This window comes from Puma concolor, chromosome D2 (assembly GCF_028749965.1).
Source record: "Puma concolor isolate L17-30 chromosome D2, mPumCon1.1.hap2, whole genome shotgun sequence".
In the NCBI taxonomy this organism is placed as follows: domain Eukaryota; kingdom Metazoa; phylum Chordata; class Mammalia; order Carnivora; family Felidae; genus Puma; species Puma concolor.
In genome coordinates this window covers 61,397,254-61,418,546 of record NC_141677.1, presented here as the reverse complement: position 1 = coordinate 61,418,546, position 21,293 = coordinate 61,397,254, and the positions used below count along the sequence as shown (strand labels likewise).

General features: G+C 41.1%; 1 protein-coding gene and 1 pseudogene across 2 annotated transcripts in view; both read left to right on the top strand.

The window, feature by feature from the left end:
- ARMH3 (armadillo like helical domain containing 3) overlaps positions 1-21,293 on the top strand; it is a 176,101-nt gene that overhangs the window by 52,486 nt on the left and 102,322 nt on the right. For both annotated transcript variants that reach the window (XM_086680694.1, XM_086680695.1), the window contains 3 exons: positions 2,056-2,144; positions 17,478-17,560; positions 18,737-18,863. In XM_086680694.1, the coding sequence (XP_086536820.1) occupies positions 2,056-2,144; positions 17,478-17,560; positions 18,737-18,863 (299 nt within the window). The remainder of the gene's footprint in view (positions 1-2,055; positions 2,145-17,477; positions 17,561-18,736; positions 18,864-21,293) is intronic.
- Positions 15,763-17,010, top strand: LOC112854694 (10 kDa heat shock protein, mitochondrial pseudogene; annotated as a pseudogene).

Here is a 21,293-nt window from a genome sequence, read left to right as displayed (position 1 = left end):
TAAGAGATTCTCAAACCTGGGGGGAGGCTCTGGAAGACAGTAGAGACGTCAGTGGACCCCACAAGAAGACTTCAGGCTAGAGTGGAACTGTCTCATGTTGAAACAGGAAACAAAATGCCCCAGAGAAGTAGTACATTTAGAGTAATTCAGCCAGTATTTTTAAGGCTGTAACAGTTGTGAACATTTTCATTCTGCTTGGTAAATAGTGTAAGTTATTGAGACCACCAGGCTGGTGTTGTCACCTGTTGGGTGGCTGCAGAAGCAGGAGCAGAGCTCAGGAACAGTGTCATAGCCTTTGAACCAGAGGGTGGTGGCAGAAGTGGGGGCACAGGTAGTATCTCCCTGCTGCTCTGCAGGGGCTCCATGTTGGGTGGCATTGTCAACAGAGCCGAGGTTCAGGCTGTCCAGATCCCGGGCCATGTGAGAGGTGCTGGTGTGCAGGAATGTACTGTGCATGGTTGATCCTTCTCTGGCTGATTAATATTCCATTGTATGGATGTGTGACATCATTTTATTTATCCATTCATCAGTGGATAGACATTTGTGTTGTTTATATCTTTGGCTATTATGAATAATGCTACCACCAACATTCACTTACAAATTTTGTTTTTAAATGTTTACTTTGAGAGAGAGCATGTGCGTGTGCACACAAGCAGGTGAGGAGCAGAGAGAGAGAGAGAGAGAGAGAGAGAGAGAAGAGAATCCCAAGCAGACTCCACGCTCAGCACAGATCCTGACATAGGGCTCAATTCCATGACTGTGAGATCATGACCTGAGCCGAAATCAAGAGTTGGATGCTTAACCGACTGAGCCACCAAGTCAGCACTGCCCATCTTTCTTATTAGGGGCGTTATTATTTTTTCTTATCAATTTGTATAGACATACACATTAAGCATAGTAATGCTTTGGTATCTTTTGCTACAAGTATAATTTCCCATACGGTTTGGCTTTAATGTAATTTAAAAAAATCACACAAGGTATTCATTTTTAGGAAGTAAATTTCATGAGTATTCAACTTTGGTACTTTCCTCCATGGCTTTTTATGCTTTCAAAACCGTCCCCCAGTCAGAGATGAAAAAACATTTTTTGTTAGGCTTATAATGTTTATTTAAAAAAAATTTTTTTAAACGTTTATTTATTTATTACTGAGAGACAGAGAGACACAGAGCGTGAGCAGGGGAGGGGTAGAGAGAGAGGGAGACACAGAATCTGAAGCAGGCTCCAGGCTCTGTGCTGTCAGCACAGAACCCGACGCTGAGCTCGAACTCACAAACTGCGAGATCACGACCTGAGCTGAAGTCGGTCGCTCAACCAATTGAGCCACCCAGGCGCCCCTAGGTTTATAATGTTTAAAAATGTCTTTCCTATTTGCTGCCTATTTGGAGGTACTCCCCCAAACATATGTTATTGTGATGTGAGTAATATTGAATATTCCAGTGATGTAGAATTGTATCATCCAGTAGAAGTTTTAGTGATGATAGAAAAGTTATGTATATTTGTGCTGTCCAGTGTTGTTGCCGCCAGCCTCATGTGGCTGTTGAGTGTTTGATAATGTGGTTAGTGCAAGTGAAGAATGAATTTTTAATTTAACTCTTAATGTAAATACAATTTAAGTTAATTATGAATTAAGCCAAAATTTAATTTAAAATTTAAAAACAAATTTAAATAGATCTGAAGACTTAAGGTCTTTAATTTTTTATTTTTGTATCCTGTGTTTGCAACATCGAACGGAGTGGTCTAATTCTGCTTCACTGATAAATGCTTTCCTCTGGGGAAAGATAACTTAAGGGAATGGTATCCATAATGCCTAATGAATGGCTGACCTATATGTGATTATAGCCCCCTTTTCCTAGTGATAAAGGGAATTAGCACAAGCACTGTACGCGGTTGGCTGGGGGAGAACAGTTTAAAAGCTAAAGTGTCTTTCTTTGACATGGTACAAATTCATATCCAGCGTCTTTAGTGGCCTTAGCAAAGCTGTCTTGCCAAAGTAAAGGGTATCTGCGGTGAGTTGCATCAGACTCTTAGGCTTATCCCAGTTTTCCTCTGTTACAGACGCTGCATTCAGGTAGTACATAAACTACTTTGCTACCAGAAGAAGTGTAGAGTACGCCTGCATTACACCTGGCGGGAACTCTGGTCAGGTAACTTTCTCTTCTGAATTCATCTTCTTTCTCTGTGTTTTTTATGAGCCTCTAGGGCTAGGCACAGATGAATTTTTTTTTAACTTTTTAGTTTGTTTAGGATGCTTCTAATCGAGACCTGGGAATGCCACATATCTGTTCCATACTTTCTCTCAAATTCCTTCTCCCCCATATTTTTTTTTAATTAGCCAGTAGAAACAATTGAATATATATGAGTTCTAATGATTCTTGCTTTGAGTAAGAGTGAGGTAGGAGGAGTCCGTACAAACTTGGATTCTCCCTCCATTCCATGTGGTAGCAGCATATGGACTATAGGGAGTCTTCTGTGTTTCCTCAAGATGAGTAATCTCAGGAGGAATGTCATAGGGAGAGGGGGCGGGGAGGGGGTGGAGAGATGGGGGGAATCCTGTTCTTTGTGTTACATCTGGCGTTATTACTGTTTACAGACAGTGTCATTTGTACCACTCCCCCTGTGCCAGAGACAAAAACAGCAAATTACAGTGTTTACTTTTGTCTTTGTATCCATTTGGTAGCCCAGTAAAGTCACAGCCACCCCTGCTGGCGGGAAGTGGTTCTTCTCTAAGCGTACAATTAATGCTGGCTTGCCACCCCTTTCTTTTGTGTAACTAAATTGGAGGTTTCAGGAAAGCAGAGGAGACATGCTCCCCGAGGCATTTGCTTGCTGATAGGTCCTGTGACTTTTGTGACCTGATGGTACAATAAAGTCTTTTTCAGATGATTACAGTGGATGAATGGTTGCCCCACCCATGAGAGCTTCTCTGTATTCTCAACAGAGGAGGGTGTGTTAGTGTCAGAGCCTTTATGAGAAACAGGCCAGTAACTCCACCCCCTCCCATGGAATTCATCTCACTTGTTGTGACACATGGTTTCCTCCCAACCCAATTTGGCTTTCTAAATTTAGTCCTCTATAATGGGAAGTAGAGATCTTTAATTAATGGATTAGCAAGTTCTTTGCAGTTATTGCCAATGGTGGTGAAGGGTGAACAGGAGAAAAACACTAAGTGGCAATAGTGGCATTTTTGTATTTTAGGAGAAAAGAGTATGATTGTGTGAAAGTTTGAGATTGAGGGAATATCAGACGGTCTAAAGAGATCAAAAGAGATTGAAATGACTAAAAGGCGGTAGAATCTCCTGGGTAGAAACAGTTCTTTTTAATATACAGGAGTATTGTGGTTGCCTATAGGATAGTTATATGACTGTTAGGTTCTAAAAAGTTAGGTTTAAAGAGAAAACACAAACATGATACAAATCTATGGATGTTGGTACAGTTGTAGGACTTACAACGAGTACAAATGGCTTATGTCTGTAACTGGGGTTAAATTACCCATTGTAATATTAACGAGTTGGTGGCAATAGTTTTTGCCTGCTTTTGATTCTTTCCTGGTTTGATTTTCTCTTTTTCTGCTTTATTTTTTATCCTAGCCATCCCGTCTCTGGTCCTTGGGATCTCTCTGGCTTTTCTCCCATCCTCATCACCTGTGGTCCTCTTCCTCATTGTTCGTTGCATTGCCTTTTCCATGTTGCCTTTTACTGTTCACCCTAGTCTGTCTCCCTGGGGCCCGGGGCCTTCCATTACTCTCTTTCCTCCACCTTGTATCCTGTCCTTTGTGCCACTGCTGTCATACATTCTACTTGTACAGATGTTGTAAACCCCAAAATACATTGCCATCCTCTTTGTTTAAAGAGGCAGTTATCAGGGCACCTGTGTGGCTCAGTCGGTTAAACGTCTGACTCTTAGTTTTGGCTCTGGCTCAAGTCATGATCTCATAGTTCGTGGGTCCGAGCCTGCATCAGGCTCTGTGCTGACACTGTGGAGCCTGATTGAGATACTCTGTCTCCCTCTCTCTGTGCCCTTCCCCCACTTGACTGTGCACTCTTTCTCTCAAAAGTAAATAAACATTAAAAAAAGAGGCAGCTATCTTTTAAAGAGATTAAAAATGTCTTTTATACTTATCTTTTCTTGACCTTAGCATTTCCCCATTCTGGCTAGGAAATTGTGAGGCAGGAGACCACTTTTATTCTGTGTTGGTCAGTGACTTTAAGTCTTTGAGTACTTTGTCACGTGCAGCTCCGGTCCGAATTATGTGCTATCCCAGGACTGATTGATTGGCATTCTGTGGTCCTTGATAGGTTCAGAGGAGATGTTTATGAGGGTCATTGTAGTAATGCTTGGACGACTTCTTGTTCCTGAGGCATAGGACTTGTACTAGAGTTCTCTGCCAAATGAGGTTAGGTCCTTTTCCTATAGAGACTGGGTGAGCCTCCTGGAACCCTGGCTCCGTGTGTTCATACACGGAGTGTACAGTGAGATGGAGAGCAGCAGGTGTTAAGGAAAGTTGCAAAATACTACACTAAATCTGAGGCATCAGAGCCCATAATAATGTATAATATTGCAATCAGTGAATATAAATGTGGCTGTGGTGGATCCACCCACTCCTTGGCTGGCAGTACCCCTCATATGTTGGTATGCCCATGCTTTACTCTTTCTTTGCCTTCTAGGTTTAGGGATTTGCTAGAGATGTTTGAACCTCACGCTGGAAAATATGCTGATGTGTATAGATGCTTGACATACATGTGCTGCAAACTTAAATGAATTTTATTTGTAAGTAAAACTGATAAGACATGTGTTGTTAGATTGGACACACAGAAGCCGTTGGGTGTCTCGGAAATAGTTGGCTAGGGCCCAAATGCCTTTTGTCGTTTGGAATGTGGGTGTGTAGTATCACTGTGCTTAGAATGGTGATTTTATCCCTATGCTGTTTGACTATAGTCAGTTGCTCTTTGTTATTGGGCAGGTGGCCAGAGGTCCCCTTCCAGATACCCATATGGAATTCCTAGGCTTGGTCTTGTTGACAAGAAGGCAGCTGTATTAGTTGGGGGTTTGATCCTGCCTGATATGTTGGTTTTGCATATATAAGCCCTGACCTACTCCGTGCTGCCACTGTCTATTTATATGGTGCCTGTCACCATGGTATTTGAGTATGTGGGGAAATATATTTAGGCTAACTTCAAATAGAATAGGGAAAGGGATAAGTCCTGCCTCTCTCATTGCCCTCTTTTTAGCAATCACTATTTTTCCCTAAGTTACGGAAAGTTCAAAAGCTCTTCCTTCTCTGACCTCTAGACTGCCTAGATCTCCTATTTTAGGTAAAAGATTAGGTCTTAAATCTATTCTCTATAGGGATAGAAAACTAGGTTTTATGATCAGATTCTAGGAGATAGGTCTTTACCTTTGAGAATATAATGAAAAATGATCTTTGTGTCCAGAAAAATGCCCATTTGTGCATATGTATTTTGCATATAATTTTAGAGAATTCATGGCCCCCCTGAAGCCATCCATGATCCTTTGCTAAGAATCCCTGTCTTGGGGTGCCTGAGTAGCTCAGTCAGTTAAGCAGCAGACTCTTGGTCATGATCTCACAGTTTGTGAGTGCGAGCCCCGCCTTGGGCTCTGCTTGGGATTCTCCCTCTCTCTCTGTCTCCCTATTCCCCCCCCCCCCCCCCAGCCGCTAGCACACTCCCTTTTCTCTCTCTCTCAAAATAAACAAACATTAAAAAAAAAAAATTGAATCTTGGTCTTAATTTTAGGTTTTATGGCCTCCTAATTAATTCCGTTTTCACAGAACATCTTACTATCTGGTTTAATATTTTTCATTTACCGATCATACTGTATTCCTCCTGGGAACTTTACCTTTACAGTCTCCTCTCTGAACTTCTTAGGCTAAAGAGCACATTGGTCACTATGTCTTAGTTTCTGTGTCTTCCTACAGCACTTTGGGTTTCTATTTTAGCATTCTGTATTGTTTTGCTGTGTTTGCATAAGTCTGTATAATGATTTATTTAAATATCTTTCTTTCCTCTTAAAGTTCCTATAGTGCAAGGCCTGTGTTTTTATCATTGCTTTATCCTGAGCACACTACTTGGCTTATAATAGGCGTTCAGAAAACATTTGAATGAATAAATAAATGGGTAAGTGGACATGTGGAATTTCCATAATTGATGAATCAACATTCTCTTAAAGTAGCGTGGTGTTATGTCTCTGCCTGAAAACAACAACAACAATGATAACAATAATAGAACCCAGTAGGATGTTTGTTGTCATGTTTCTGTTGAGCTGATTTCATCACCTTTTTATTTGAATTGTTGATGTGACAGGGAGTGGTGGGTGATTTCACTTTCCTTTGTCTGTTTCTTCCTTACCTACAGATACATGGATTGCTTTTAACTAAGTAAAAATGGAAACTTTGTTGGTTTCTAAGCCATTAACCAAAGAATGAGCAGAATGTTTAGAGAGAAGCATGTAGTTGTTAGAGAGGAAAAGACCTGAACAAAGCTTCATGGGTGGAGTCAGCTTTTTTCACTTCCTCTGCAGGCGGAAGGGGCAGTGGGGAGGCAGTCTGCATTTAAACAGTGTAGCTTTCCATAGTCCTAAAACATGGGTCGATTTAAAGGCAGATTTATACTGACATTTTCTACTCGACATTTATCTATGGATCACAGTCCTTCTTACCCTTTCACTTTGCCACATCCCTGGTGATGTCATTATTTTTATCACCATTTGTTGGGGAAGGGAGTGGAGGTGTAGAAGGGTAAGTGCCTTGCTAAGGATCATGGAACCAGATACTAAGCAAAGTCATGATTAGAACTTAGAGTTCCTGACTCCTATGCTCAGACGCAGATCACTAGGCAACATTTGCCTCCCTGCAGGAAGAAAGGCCCCTAAAGCCCCCAAAACAATCTGTTCAGCTTCACTGTGCTAAATAGCATCCAGAGCTTTCACAGCTTTGTGAAAAAGAGAGAAATTGTACATGGCCTGACCTTTTAGATACCTACTGGGAGATATGGAAAACCCAGAGAGTGTCACAGCTTTGTGGATCCAGCTGGCTTTCTCATCGCTGGCAGAAGCCTGTGACTTCATGGTTAGGTATACCTTGAGACTGGGAATTGAGAGGCTTTTGTTGGAAGCTTGTTATATTGTAGGTGTTGTCATACAGGACTGAAAATTTTCAAGAGAAAGGCTGACCTGAGCCTTAGGTAGATCTGTGCATTCTTGTATAACTTTGACAGCTTGTCAGCCCTTCCTGATTTGGGGAAACTATCCTTTGAACTTTTAATTATCAGCTTTTTTTTTTTTTCTTGTTTAGTTTCTTTTTTAAACTTTCAATTTAAAAAAATTTTTAATTTTGATATAATTATAGAGTCAGGAAGTTGCAAAAATAGTATAGCGAGTTCTCGCACCCTTCACCCAGCTTCCTCCAATGGTGACATCTTATATAACTCTACAATATTGCCTCTTTTAGATTTGAAGAAGGTGTAGGGAGGAGGGAAGGACAAGCAGTAAACAGCTAGAGTAGATGGGAAGAGGAATTTTGGCAGCTGCTGTTGCTATTTTGTTTTTAAAATTGCTTTTTAAATTGTTCTTCCTCTTTCCCCCAAATTTTCTCTGATGTAGGAGAAGATGTTACAAGATGTATTCTAGGCTTGATGTGCCTAATTAAGAGTGCTCTAGCTTCCATGTGCAAAAAGATGGAGGCTTCTTTCTTCTGTGGATAATCAATTCCTCTTAGAATGTTTTAATACAGGGTCATTAGAACGCATTTTTCTGTTTCCATAATTTGGTTACGAAAGATTCTGTACAGCAGCGTAGAAAGCCCCAGGACTGAAAAAGAATGCCAGGAAACTCTTTTTTTCCTTCAAATCACCACATTTGGCTAAATCTGAAATTTATACTATTTTGACTCTTTTCTTTCATCCCCTCAGAAACTTGGCAGAAGCAAAAGATAAGAATTTCTAACAGGTTTAGCCTGTTAGAGGGAGAAAAAGATTCCCACCAGAAAGCCCCTAAAAAGAGTGAGAAATCTCTGTTCTTTTCTCTGCACATGAAGTCACTTCCTATCCAGAGAAATGTCAACTCTTACAGGCCCATTAGCATCTTGTCAACTAAAAGAGACAGAGGAAGGAGTAGCTGTGCTTTTGTTGCTTTGCCTGTACTAGTTCTAAAGGAACATATCATTTGGTTTCATGAGGTGCCATTGTTTCTAGATCTCCAGTGAGCAGGATAGGTCTGTGACTGGTTTCTGTCATTTTGGCAGGTAAAGTTCTTGGTTCCACATCACATGCCCCCACTGAGACACGGTCTCACTGACTATTAGATTTCTTAAAGGGTGATGATTTTGGCTACCTTTCAGCTAGGCAGTGCTGGAAAAAATAAGCAGGTGGTATAGGACCCTAGAAGGCAGTGGCTTCTGAGCAAGGTTACAGGCGGCTGCACAGGAATGAGGTGAACGGGATCCTGCATTTCCCAGAGTCCAAGTTCCATCTGGGAACTTTCACCTAAGGGCTCATTTTCATGGTAAAGAAGAGGGTGTGTGGTAACTGGAAGAATTGCAGTGTCCCCAAGTAAACGGAGACTTGGAGATAGTTGAGAGCCTTATTTTCCCTTCTAAGCAGACTACACTTCAACAGCAAGGAAAATATAAGATAGAACCTAATTTCCACTTCCAGAGAAGATTTGTAGGGGTGCCTGGCTGGCTTAGTCAGAAGAGCATGCCACTCTTGATCTCGGGGTCACGAGTGTGGAGATCTCGGGGTCCTGAGTAGAGCTTACTTAAATAAAAGTTTAAAAAAATGATAAAGAGAGGATTTGTTCTTTTTTCCAGTTCATCTGGAGGACTGTGGAGTCTTCAGCTGTGCAGCCTATTGATGTACTTTTTTTTTTTCTTATTGTGGTAAAGTCACATAATGCTTACCATCTTAACTTTTTAAATGTACAGTTCAGTGATGCTAAATGTTCACATTGTTGTGCAGCCATCACCACCATCTATTCCCATAACTCTTTTCATCTTGTAAAACGAAAACTCTATGCCTATTAAACCAGAACTCTCCATTCTTTCCTTTGCCAGCCCCTGGCAACCAGCATTCTACTTTCTGTCTTTATGATTTTGATTACACTAAGCACCCCAACTAAATGAAATCCTACAGTGTTTGTCTTTTTGTGAGTGGCTTATTTCACTTACTATAATGTCCTCAGGCTTAAGAAATCAGATTCTCCCTCAGACTTGGCATTTTTGGTTGTTACTATTTTTGTTTATTATTTTTATTTTTATTTTTGTAGGTTGCTTCTGCCCAGGATCAGCCCGAGTATAAACGTTATGTCTTCTTCACTCTCTTCTGACACTTTTCTTGGGCATGTGCAGTCACTTTTTAATTTTCCCTGTATATGCAGTTGTTTTACTTTTTTAAGTTTATTTATTTTGAGAGAGTGAGCGAGAGAGAGCATAAGCGGGAGAGGAGCAGGGAGAGAGGGAGTGAGAGAATCCCAGTCAGGCTACATGCTGAGACTGATATGGGGCTCAGTCCCCTGAACCAAACCGTGAGATCATGACCTGAGCTGAAATCAAGAGTTGGACACTCAACTGACTGAGTCCCCCATGTGCCCCTATGTGATTGTTTTTGAATGTTCTAGTCTTTAATGTCTGGCTCCCAAAAGGAGAAAGACAAAGAAATGAAGGTGGAGAAAAAAGGGGCACTTGGCCCTTTAAATCTTGTGGATGTTAATTTATCTGCATGGGGCAGGGCTTGCCCATCAGTGAGGGGAGGTACAACAATAATGGCTGCCTGCTTTCTCTGCATCTCTGTAATCAGAAGCAACAATCATCTATCAGAGCACAGATCCCCAGTATTTGGAGGACAGGGTCCTTTTTGCCCACCTTAGCTCCTATAGACTGCTGCAGGACCAAGTGCATAGCTGCTTGCCACATGGCTGGTGGGGAGCAAGTGGGGAATGGACAGCTGCTTCTGTGCTAAGAGCTCAGATTGCCCAAAACTAACCAAAACTCACCATCCAGGTCTTCCCCAGAAGTTGCCAACTTCTACCAGACTTCAGAGTTCCACAGTAGTTAACATCAGACAAATTCTGCTACTGCAGTTACTGTCTAGGTAGGGAGAGAGTTTCCTGGTACTTTCTACTGTGCTGTCTTCCCAGAGTCCTCCCACTGGATATACTAACTTTTGTGTTCTGTTCACCTGGAGAGGCTCATAATGCACAACCAAAGCCATTTCATTCTCTTGTTTGATTCATTGGTCTCTTTTAGTGAGGTGCTTGGGTTTGCAGCCAGACAGATGCCAATATTCTGAGAGGCCACCTGGTGTATTTTAAAATTATTCTGTTGGTAGGTATTGGCTTCTAAGTCCTTCCGGTGCCACTTTGCTCATTGACAGTGAGCCTGCTGATTCTTGTCAGTGTCCTTGGGTAATCGGTGATTTTGTCCAGAGATGGTGGAATTGGCTAGAGTTTATAGTGCCTCTGGGGTTTTGGAGGCATTGGCTTGTTACACTAGTGCTATTTCTAGCCTGTCCTTGGAGTTCCTCTGCCTTTCTTCTAAGCAAGTGAGATGCTAATATTGCTCTTTTATCAGTCACTGTGAAATTACCCATTTCCCCAAATGAACCTGGTTTGATTTGGATCTGTGGAGTCTCATCCTAACTCCAGGCCAGGCCAGAAAATAAGGGCCTCGTTGAGTCTTGTCTTTGCTTTCTATCTCTTTTTTTCTCATAGTATGTTTAAGCTATTCAAACGGGCAGAGAGCTCTCTGACCTGATTCTTTTGAGACATTTATTTGTACTCTGCTAGAGGCTCTCTGTCTCCTTCCTGTTTTTAATATTATTTAAATCTCATTCACTTGGTTTTGTGATTAAACCTCCCCTCTGCTTCTCTGAGGCAGGCATCTGAGCTACCACTTAATTGTGTCTTCCTGTAGTTGGCTTGTTCTCTGCACCTGGTTTACCTTAATGTGGGGGACAGGTTGTAGTCCTGGAGAAGTTCCCGTATCCATTATTCATTCTACTCTTCTACATGACAACACAGTTTGCTGCTACTCTCTCCTTGAATTCAAAGCAGTTTAGGGAAAAATCTGGGCAAGTCCTCATTATGTGGGGTACATTAATGTTAGGAGCAGCTCTGCAAACCAGGTTCCTTGTGGGGTGGGAGAGGCCTGTGTGCAGTGGCAGGATTCTCAGGTGGATAGTCCCAGAACCTGTACACTCTCCTATATTCCACATGTGTCTCATACAGAAGTCAGAACTTCATTCCCCTTTGCCATACTTGATGCACAAGACTCCCCAAGGGAGGGAGCTTGGGCCAAAACTAAGTGTGAGACTGACAGGCCCCTCTAGTAGAGTTAAAAGAGGCAGCAGTTGCAGCCAATTTGTAGTTCCTGAAAAAGAGCCCAGAAACAAAGTTTTCAAAGTGCCTGGTGGAAAAGACTTTCCAATGAAGAAACAAGTGTGTATGGAGCACCCATTTCCCTACAGCTAAAACATATAGGATGTGTAATATAATACCTCAAGTATTTCACTGACGTAACTTCTCTATTTTTCCACTCTGTGTAGGTTAAGAGTTTTTGGAGCCAGGTATCTGGATCCTCCTTTTGTAGTGTTAGCAAAGATTAGGAGTCTAATCCAGGATTCCTGAGGATTTCCTAGAATATTATTGGTACTTAAGTGCATTGGTAGCTTTGATTGTGAACTTTGATCATTATTCTGGAGACTGCCATAGTGTTATCTTGAAGGCTACTCAGGATTCATTTTGACTTTTCATTCCTGCCCAAGAGTCCATGGTTCTCTGTTGATTGTGTATATTTGGCTCTTTTTCTTTAACCCATCCAAGAGGAAACATCTTTGCATGCTTGGCTGGGTACTCCATACTATATATATGTATTGTGATGTAAAGTGTGGCTGGTCCCTTATGCTGAGTACATAGAAAGTTTTGATGGGTGTTTGTAGGGCTCATGCTTGTGTTGGTGGAAAGAAAAACATTGACCTTTTATTTGCTTTTAATTAGTAAAACATACATAACATAAAATTTACCATTTTTAAGTGTATGATTCAGTGGCATTAAGTACATTCACATCATTGTTGCAAACATCTCCACCTTCCATCTCCAGAATTTTTTTCATCTTCCCAAACTGAAACTCTCTGTACCCATTAAATAATAACTCTATATTTCTCCCTCCCCCACTCCTGGCAACCACCATTCTACCTTCTGTCTCCGTAAATTGCCCAACCTGGGTACCTCATATAAATTGAATCATTTAGTATTTATCTTTTTGTGACTGACTTTTTTCACTTTGCATCCAAAAGCTGTGCCCTTCTGTTTTGTGGGGATGAACAACCATTGCTCTTCAAATGGGCAAAACTATTTACACAGTGTTGAGTTATTATAATGTGGGCCCTTCTTCTTTGGAAATATCTTAGACTAAGGGTCAAGTCTTTGGTAAGGAAGAGTGGTGTAGTCTCTTCTCCCCCGTCAAAAACTATTTATTTAAAAAATGGAAACATGGGGGCACCTGGGTGACTCAGTTGGTTGAGTATCTGACTCTTGGTTTCAGCTCAGGTCATGATCTCATGGTTCACGGGTTCAAGCCCCACGTTGGGCTCTGTGCTGACAGCACGGAGCCTGCTTGGGATTCTGTCTTCCTCTCTTTCTGCCCCTCCCCTGCTGTCCCTCTCTCTCTCAAAATAAATAAATAAAAACCTTAAAAAGATGGAAACATGATAAACTAAAAGGTTAGATTTTTTTTTAAGTACATCCTTCCCCTCTTATCTCCACAATGACTACAACATGTACTTGATACCAAACTCTTACAAAGACTAATTAACAACGCTATGTTTATACAACCAACCCCTTATCTTTTATAGTTATCTTAACTCTTCTCTCTATGTACTGCTACTTCTGTGACTGTCTGTGGAACAGTTTGGCTGGTCATGTGCCCAGACGACACCAAGTAGACAAGTGGATAGATATAAAGGGCAGTTTTCTAAAAATATGTGTATGTGTGTGAAGAGTGGTGAACCAGGAGCCAGCCAGCATGAGCTCTGTGCTACTTATGTGTTGGCACTGAGATCCCGAGTGCCAGTTCTCTACTGTCCTTGAACTTGTCCCTGGCTGACATCAAGCTATTCTCTTCTTTGGTCTGCAGTTAAATCCTGTGCATAACTCTATACCATAACAGCTTATGAATGAGCCTGGCTGCTAATTATTTATACCAGTGTTTTTGTTTTGTTTCTGTTCTGATTTTGCATAAAGAAAGGGGATCTTGGCTCCCTTTAAAATCCAGATCCAATCACATTCCATGTTCAGTATTTAATTTTAAAGGGGGCAGAGCTGAGTGAGGAGTGAGGGGTATAGGCACAGTTTTAGTTGACAGTTAGTGATGTTTCTCCCTTTCCTCTCTCTCTTTCTCCTTCCCCTTCTGTCCCCCTGCATGCTGGCTTCCTTCCTTCTTTCCGTCTTTCCGTCTCTTTCTTTCTTTCTTTCTTTCTTTCTTTCTTTCTTTCTTTCTTTCTTTCTTTCTCTTTCTTTCTTTTTCAAGATACTACAAAGGAAGCAGAAACAGAGAAGAGGGGATAGAGGTGTGTGAGAGGTGAGCTGTAGAGAACAATTGAGAGCAGATACAGAGGTCCTGCTAAGGCGTTTGATGCTGAGAGAAGCTGCTTGGGAGTCTTAGTGTTGCAAATGGACAGTAGAGAGGTAATAATGAGGTATTAAACACCTGTACTCTAATAAGTACCTCAGGACCAAGAGAAAAAGTGGACCAAAAATGTGAAAATAACCTGGAATAGCGAGTAGGTAGAGAAAGTTATAAACTAGAGTCTAGAGAAGTGTTGGGAACAGTGTAGTCAGCAAATCTAAGCATACCATTTATAGGTAAGTGTATTTTCCTTTAACATAAAACTCCATTTGGAGTTTATTTAATCCACCTTTATTTAATTTTAATGGAATGGCAGAAAGAACACTAAACCGCAGACCAGGTCTTAGTCCCAGCTTAGTCACCAGCTCCTTGGGGTGGGTGGGTGGGGAGGGGAGGAAGTGTTTTCTTATCCAAAAACAAGGGAACTGGATTCATGATCTCCAGGGTCCTTTCTAGTTCCAAAAATCAACTATATTGAAAGCTCACAGGGGCGCCTGGGCAGCTCAGTCGGTTAAGCGTCTGACTTCAGCTCAGGTCATGATCTCACAGTCTGTGAGTTCGAGCCCTGCGTCAGGCTCTGGGCTGACAGCTTGGGAGTCTGGAGCCTGCTTCAGATTCTGTGTCTCCCTTTCTCTCTGCCCCTCCCCTGCTCATGCTCTGTCTCTCTCTGTCTCAAAAAGAAATAAAAACATTTAAAAAAAAAAAAAAAAAAAAGAAACCTCACAGACTTAGAACTCCCACCACATCAGGTCAGAGGATAGCACACTATGTGTGTGTTGTAGGGGACACCACACAGTTGACAGAGTGAGTGCAAAGTCAGGGCGATGATGAAGGAGAAAGAAAGCACTATTCCACGGGAGGTTGGGGCATCCCCTCTTGAGGAATTGTGGTCCCTGATGTCAGAGGTTTGTGGGAGCCAATTTTAAGGTTGCTTTGTTCATTTTCTCTGCCTATTAAATTTCCTCTAGAGAATGACTACCTCCAGGTGAGAAGACCCTGGCCTTTTTGGGATGTGGGGGCAGGTCGGGGTCTGCTTGAATTATCAGGGGTAGAATGCGGGTTCTCCCTGGTGCTGACAGTATCGCAGTGCTGGATTCTCCTTCTCAGTGCTGTTTGGCTCCACTGATGTCTGTGGTAGTTGGAACACAGGGTGCCTCTTGGTCTGTGGCAGAATTGCTCTCTTCCTCCCCTTGTATTTATCACTTTGTCATCCCTGGCTCTGAATCCCAGAGATCAAGACTAGCTGTAGTCCAGCAGAGAAGCAATAAATCATTGTTCCCACTTCCTTTTCTCCAGGTTTTCTGCCCCTTAATTACCACATAACCACTGCTGAGGCTGCATCTTTTTGCTGTGTGTGTTGGGGACAAAAGTCCTCGTTGATTGGATGTGTGCAAAAGCTGCTTTGTCTCTCTCCAACCATTATGTTTTGTAGAGTGCCAGGTGCTCTACCCATCTTTTTCTCTTGTCTCTTGTGAATTTATAGAGTCTGATTGTCAGGTTATTTATCCATAAACAGGGCTTGTCCGAGCTCTGGGGGTAGGGAGTGGTGTGGGCAATCCTTAAATAACTCAGCAAGATGATCTTCATTGAAGATAGATGTTTGGGCTAGCTTAGTCATTTTTATGTGGATTTCAGCTAGACCCCTTCATTCTCTGAGCTCCTGGTAGGAGTTAAGCAGGTTGTGTGATCTAGAATGGGCTCCTATGGAGCTTTTTTTGGGTCTAGTCCAACAGATTGCTTGTTAACAGACAACATCAAAAGGGCCACCTGCCTGTCATTTGCCTTTACATTATGAAATCTCCGAGAACTGGAGTCAGTGTAAGGGTGAAGAGTTCATAAATGAGGATGCCTATCACCTTCATCTCTAGCAAGGCTTTTTTGCTATTTGAGGGGAAGATTCAGGCTTTAGAAACAGAACGTAGACAGGCTCTTGTACTTTTCCTTGCCTGCTGTTTCTTTACTGTACCTGTGATTTCAGAGGTTGAGAGTAAGGGGTGTTGTGTGGCAGGTGGCAAGTGTCTGGAGAGTCTTACTCCTACTCATCATTGCCTGCTGTTTCAAATCAAAGCTAATATCTTTTCTCGAGGGGTAGTAAACTTCACACAAAGCTCAGACAGCATGGGAGAATGGACTTCTTTGCTGGCAAAGAAGCAGGTATGGTCTTAGAAAAGGAGAGGTCAAGCCTTTTTTTTATATCTGTGGGAGTAGAGAGGCTTGAGGGGGAGAAGACAGAAGGACCGCCGATTGCTTGCAGCTGCTGAGCTCCTTCTGTAAGGTTTCCCATCAGGTAGGGGAGGTAGGTACAGGGACAGTAGTCATGATGGGCACAGAAGTAGGATTTATTTCGTGATTACGGGTGAAAAAGTACAAGGCGACTGGTGATTTATGCTTAATATTTATTTGCAAAAATGTCTTTATACCTACATGTTAAGCTAGAGACTTAACAGTCAGTCTTTTAGCTGAGGTTGCTTGGGTTTTAATCCTCATTAAGAATTACCAGACAGAAAGGGGACCTTTTAGGTAAATGTTGTCATGGTTGAGAGAGGACAGAGCAAGTTGTACTTTTGTTTGAATAGTTAAGGGCTTTTTTTTTTTCTCTTCATGAGCTGTTTTCCTGTCTAGAGCTGAAGTCCAATATCGTTGGCATTTCTGGTGACCAGTTAGAATTGAAAGATGTCCCTCTTAACCATGGTGTTTGAAACAAATGTATAACTAAAACTTAGTGACGTGACATGCTAGCCACGTAGGGTGAGAGGGGGATCTTCATTTTAATCTATAAATTGAGCAAATGTGGTAAGTAAATCTGGAATACTAAGATGTCCTTTTTATAGTCAGATTTGCAAGCTTACTTGCTATTTAAGAAGTTGCACGAAGAGGTGGGACTGTGGGTCTCCTTGAGACGTGGCAGCTCCAGAGCAGAGTACACACTGCGGTGCCCGGAGTCGCAGCAGGACAGGCCTTTAGAAAGTTTCCTTCCCTTTGAGTTTTAGTTGAAAGGAGGGCAACCAAAGCTGTAACCAATGGAAGCATTATACTTCCAGAACAATCTCCAGGAGAAGTATTACAAGCAACAGTGGTAGCTGTTAGATCCGGCTCTAAAGGGAAGGCTGGAGAGATTCAACTAGTTAGAGATCCAACTAGGAAGTTGGAGACTAAGTTCTTTCAGAATGTGGAGGCACTAAAGTAGTTCTAGATGACAAGGATTATTTCTTATTTAGAGATGGTAACGTTCTTGGAAAGTATGTAGACTGAAAAAAAATCATTTTTGAAATGGCATCAAGTGAAGCTGCCATTAAAGTTGTTAAATATTTCATCATGTAAATAATTTTCATGTTTCTGTTTTATAATAAATTAATGGTATCCAAAAAAAAAAAGTGGCACAAAGAAGTAGATTTTTAGAAACCTTCTATGGGCAGATAAGCAGATATGTGCTTGGGAAGATCAGTGCTTGCTTCAAATATATCTCCCTTACCTGCTTTTATTTATTTCATTAAAGTTTATTTATTTATTTTGAGAGAGTATGTGTGTATGAGCAGGTGAGAGGCAGAGAGAGGAGAGAGAAAATCAAAAGCAGGCTCTGTGCTGTCAGCATAGAGCCTGACATGGGGTTTGATTTCATGAATCATGAGATCATGACCTGAACAGAAACCAAGATTCAGATGCTTAACCAACTGAGCCACCCAAGCACCCCTACCTTACCTGTTTTTAAAAAGTTCTTGGTAGCTGTGACTTACTCATTCTAGACCTATTTGGATTTCTTAGAATTAAGTGTATTTTCATTGCTTTCATTTAACTTTATTGATTATTCTTTGAATAGCTTGTTGATTTTTTTTTTTTTAAGCCTTGATAAATTTGCTGAAGTTCCTTATGTCAAATGAGACCGTACTTTTGGCCAAACACAACATTTTTACATTAGCCCTTATGGTGAGTAACAAAAAATATTTCTTAAGGGGAATGGGAGATACGGGCTTCTAGTTATGGAAAGATTAAGTCATGGAGATAAAAGGTACAGTATAGGGAGTATAGTCGTTGGTGTTGTAATAGTGTTACATGGTGACAGGTGGTCACTACACTTGCAGTGAGCACAGCACAACATATAGACTTGTTGAATCCCTGTATTATACACCTGAAACTAATGTAATGTGTGTCAACTGTACTTAAATTAAAAAAAAATTTTTTTCCTTTTTTCTGAAGCCACATCCTAAAATCGAGATGGGCCAGTTTGAAATAGGAGCTGGTATTATGGGGACTGAGCCACTGGCGGAGCCAGGCCTTTATTTTCCTTTTGGGTTAGACTTTCTAGACTGGTGCTCCCCACTCTTCCCACTCTCACCTATGTCTTTGGAAAACTTGAGACTCTTTTTCATGAGAGTATATTGTCTGGCAGGGGCAGGTATGGGTCAGTCTCTGTGAACCTTGGTCCCAGGTGAGAGACTACTAGACTGCTGTAGTCTCTGTGTTGGTACAGAGCAAAGCCTGGAGAGGTGTCCCAGCCAGATGAGTGGTTCCATCATGGCTGTACTTGGTTTCAGAGGAACATTACATATTCCTGTTTATCAGACTAGTTATTTGGGGTAGAAGGAGGTCATTGTGCCTTTTGACTATCTTTTTAGGATATTATCCAGGGTGTTCATAAATGTTTAACATGTGGGTGGGGAGGAAGCCCTGATTTTTGTAGCATTTGTGGATTTCTGTGGTAAAACTACTCTCACCATGGCCAATTTCAAGCTAACTATGTGACATTGTTGAATGCAGAGTTGGGGAGATGATCAATGATACACCATTCTATGATAGTCCTACCACACAGGTATAAGAGTTGTAAATGAATCTCAAGAACATAATACTAAAAGATAGAAAGTAATTAGGAAGTTGTGAGTTTGAGTATTACCTTCATTTTAATATAATTTATTGAAATGTAAGTTTATATGTTAATTTTTAATAATGGCTTTGTTAAACAACCAGCTCACAAAATTTCTGAAAATGTAACAGTCAGTTCTTGTTCTTACGAGCCAGTAAGAACTGACTACAGCATATTACTGATAATACCATTCTGGTCTTCATAGCTTGATGCCTGTGTATGGGCTTTTGCTTCTTTTTTAGATTGTGAACCTGTTTAATATGTTTATCACATACGGTGACACATTCCTGCCCACTCCCAGCAGCTATGATGAACTCTACTACGAGATTATCCGCATGCACCAGAGCTTTGACAACCTCTACTCTATGGGTAAGCTGTCTTTTCTTTTTGTTCTCCTCTCTCTGTCAGCTGTGGTTTTTGGCATGTAAGAGGAAAAAAAACTATCAAAGATTTTCTTCTGGTTGCTTGGTGCCCTGCTTGGCATAGAAATACAGAAGTCTTCTCTTCTCAGTAAATAGGAAGTTGTATGTGCAGTTCTTTGCTTTTAGGCACTCAAAGCTGATTGCAGTAGAAAGCTGGTTAGCAGCCCTGTAGCCCTTATGTTTATGAGAGAGAGAGAGAGGGAGAGAGAATAGGGAGGCCTGTGGATTTAGTGACTGTTAGTGAGATGGGAGTGAAAGAGTGGGTGGAAATTGACAGCATAAATAGAAGAGCTTGAATCCCAAAGGAACATTGTGTGATTTGAGAAGGTACAGGATTTTAAAGAGTTTTAATGTACCTATGTATTTTTAGCATAACATACAAGAGGAAGTGGGCATTAGATAAAAATCGCTCTTGCAAACCTTTTGGTGATTGGCTCAATGAAAATTTACTCTGCGGCCATAGTAAATATAACTTATTTCTGAAAGAGGACTTGTATCCCTGTCAATTTGAGTGAAGAGTCTAGTCAGACCTACCTGGAGTTGGAAAGGTTAGGAAAGGTTTCTATAGATTGCACAGAAGCAGAAAGCCCTTCACTAGAGCTATTTAAAAAAAAACTCAAAAACCTAATTTACTAGCTTTATTAAGGTAGAATTGATATATAATAAACTGCACGTGTTGAAAGTATACAATATTTGATGAGTTTTGACATACATATATGTACTTGAAGCTATCACTACAATCAAGATAATGAACATCTCTGGGGCACCTGGATGCCTCAGGCGGTTAAACGTCCAACTTTGGCTCAGGTCATGATCTTGCGGTTCATGAGTTTGAGCCCTGCATCGCGCCCTGTGCTGACAGCTCAGAGCCTGGAGCCTGCTTTATATTCTGTGTCTCCCTTTTTCTCTGCCCCTTCCCCTCTTGCACTCTATGTCTGTCTCTCTCTCAAAAAATAAATAAACATTAAAAAAAAAAAAAAGGAAAAAACAAGATAATGAACATATCTGTCATTTACCAAAAGTTTCCCTATATCCCTGTATGTCCCTCCTGCCACCTCTTACCACCCTTATCCCTTGCTTTCTGTCTCCGTGCAACCACCCATCTGCTTCCTGTCACTACAGATTGGTTTGCTTTATCCCTTTTGTTGAGACTATTTGTGAAAACTCTCATATCTTGAGAAAACTAGAGGGGATTTGGAACAAGTACTAGGAGAAAGAGTAGAAGCAAACAGTAGAAAAGAAGGATTGCCCAGGAGGAGCAAAATTTTTTGTAATATATTTTATTTTTTAGAGCAGTAGAGGAAAACTTTTGAGAGGCGTGTATAGCTTTGCTGTGATATCTTTGGCAGTGGAAGTAAGGCCTTGTATCAGTAGGATGTTTTCAACTGCAAGTATCAAAAACTGACTTAAACTACCTTAAACAATAGGAAGATTATTTCACCTGGCAAGAATTCTAAGGAATGACAACTCCAGAAAGGTGTGATCCATTGCTCAGTGTTTGCAAGGACCAGGTGTTTTCTGTTTCTCCTCTCTTATTCTCAGAATAACAGCTTTAGCATCAGGTCAGTTCCCCTGAGGATAGCAAGTTCCAGTTGTCACATCAAGACACATGGTCTTTTTTTTTTTTTTTAGGAGCTATTAAGTGTTCTATGAGAACCCTCTAGCAGACTTCCTATTGTCAAATGTGCTCAGTGTTCCTTGTGGGGTTTGCGTCCGCCCAGCTTTATCTATATCCTTGTTTTCAAGAATTTGGAATTTTCTGAGGGTGAAAAGCTACCCCAGAGGTCTTAGCAACCATTAATAGATGAATAAAGATGTCTTTCAGTGAGGAAAGGAAGGAGAGTTGGAGTGGGGGAGATATTTTATAGAAGCCTGACATACCTACTCAGCTGGGCCATGTGCACAGTCAAATGAGGTAAGCCTTTGTAGCTACAGCAACAAGATAATAGGAGATATCTGGGCATGCTCACATCTGACAAGGGAATTAAAATGTTAACCAGGTGAGCGCAAATAGGAAGATGAGAAATTTCACTAAATGAAATACAACAGAGCATGTTTCAGTGCTTTCCATTTTATGTAAAGTATGATGAAAAAACATTTAGTTTTTTAAGTCAGGTTTTTAAAGGTATACTTCCATATATAGTAAAATGCACCCTTTTTAATGTATAGTTCTGAGTTTTGACAACTGTGTGGAAGTATAATTATCACAAAAAAATGAAGAAGTGAAAGAGTGTCATCATCCCAGAAAGTTCTCTTGTGCTCTTGTGAGGTCAGCTCCTTCACTCATCCTAAACCTGTAGTAGCCACTAACCTGTTCCCTGACTCCAGAGTTTTGTGGGGTTTTTTGTTTTTTTTTCATAGTTTTGCTCTTTCAAAA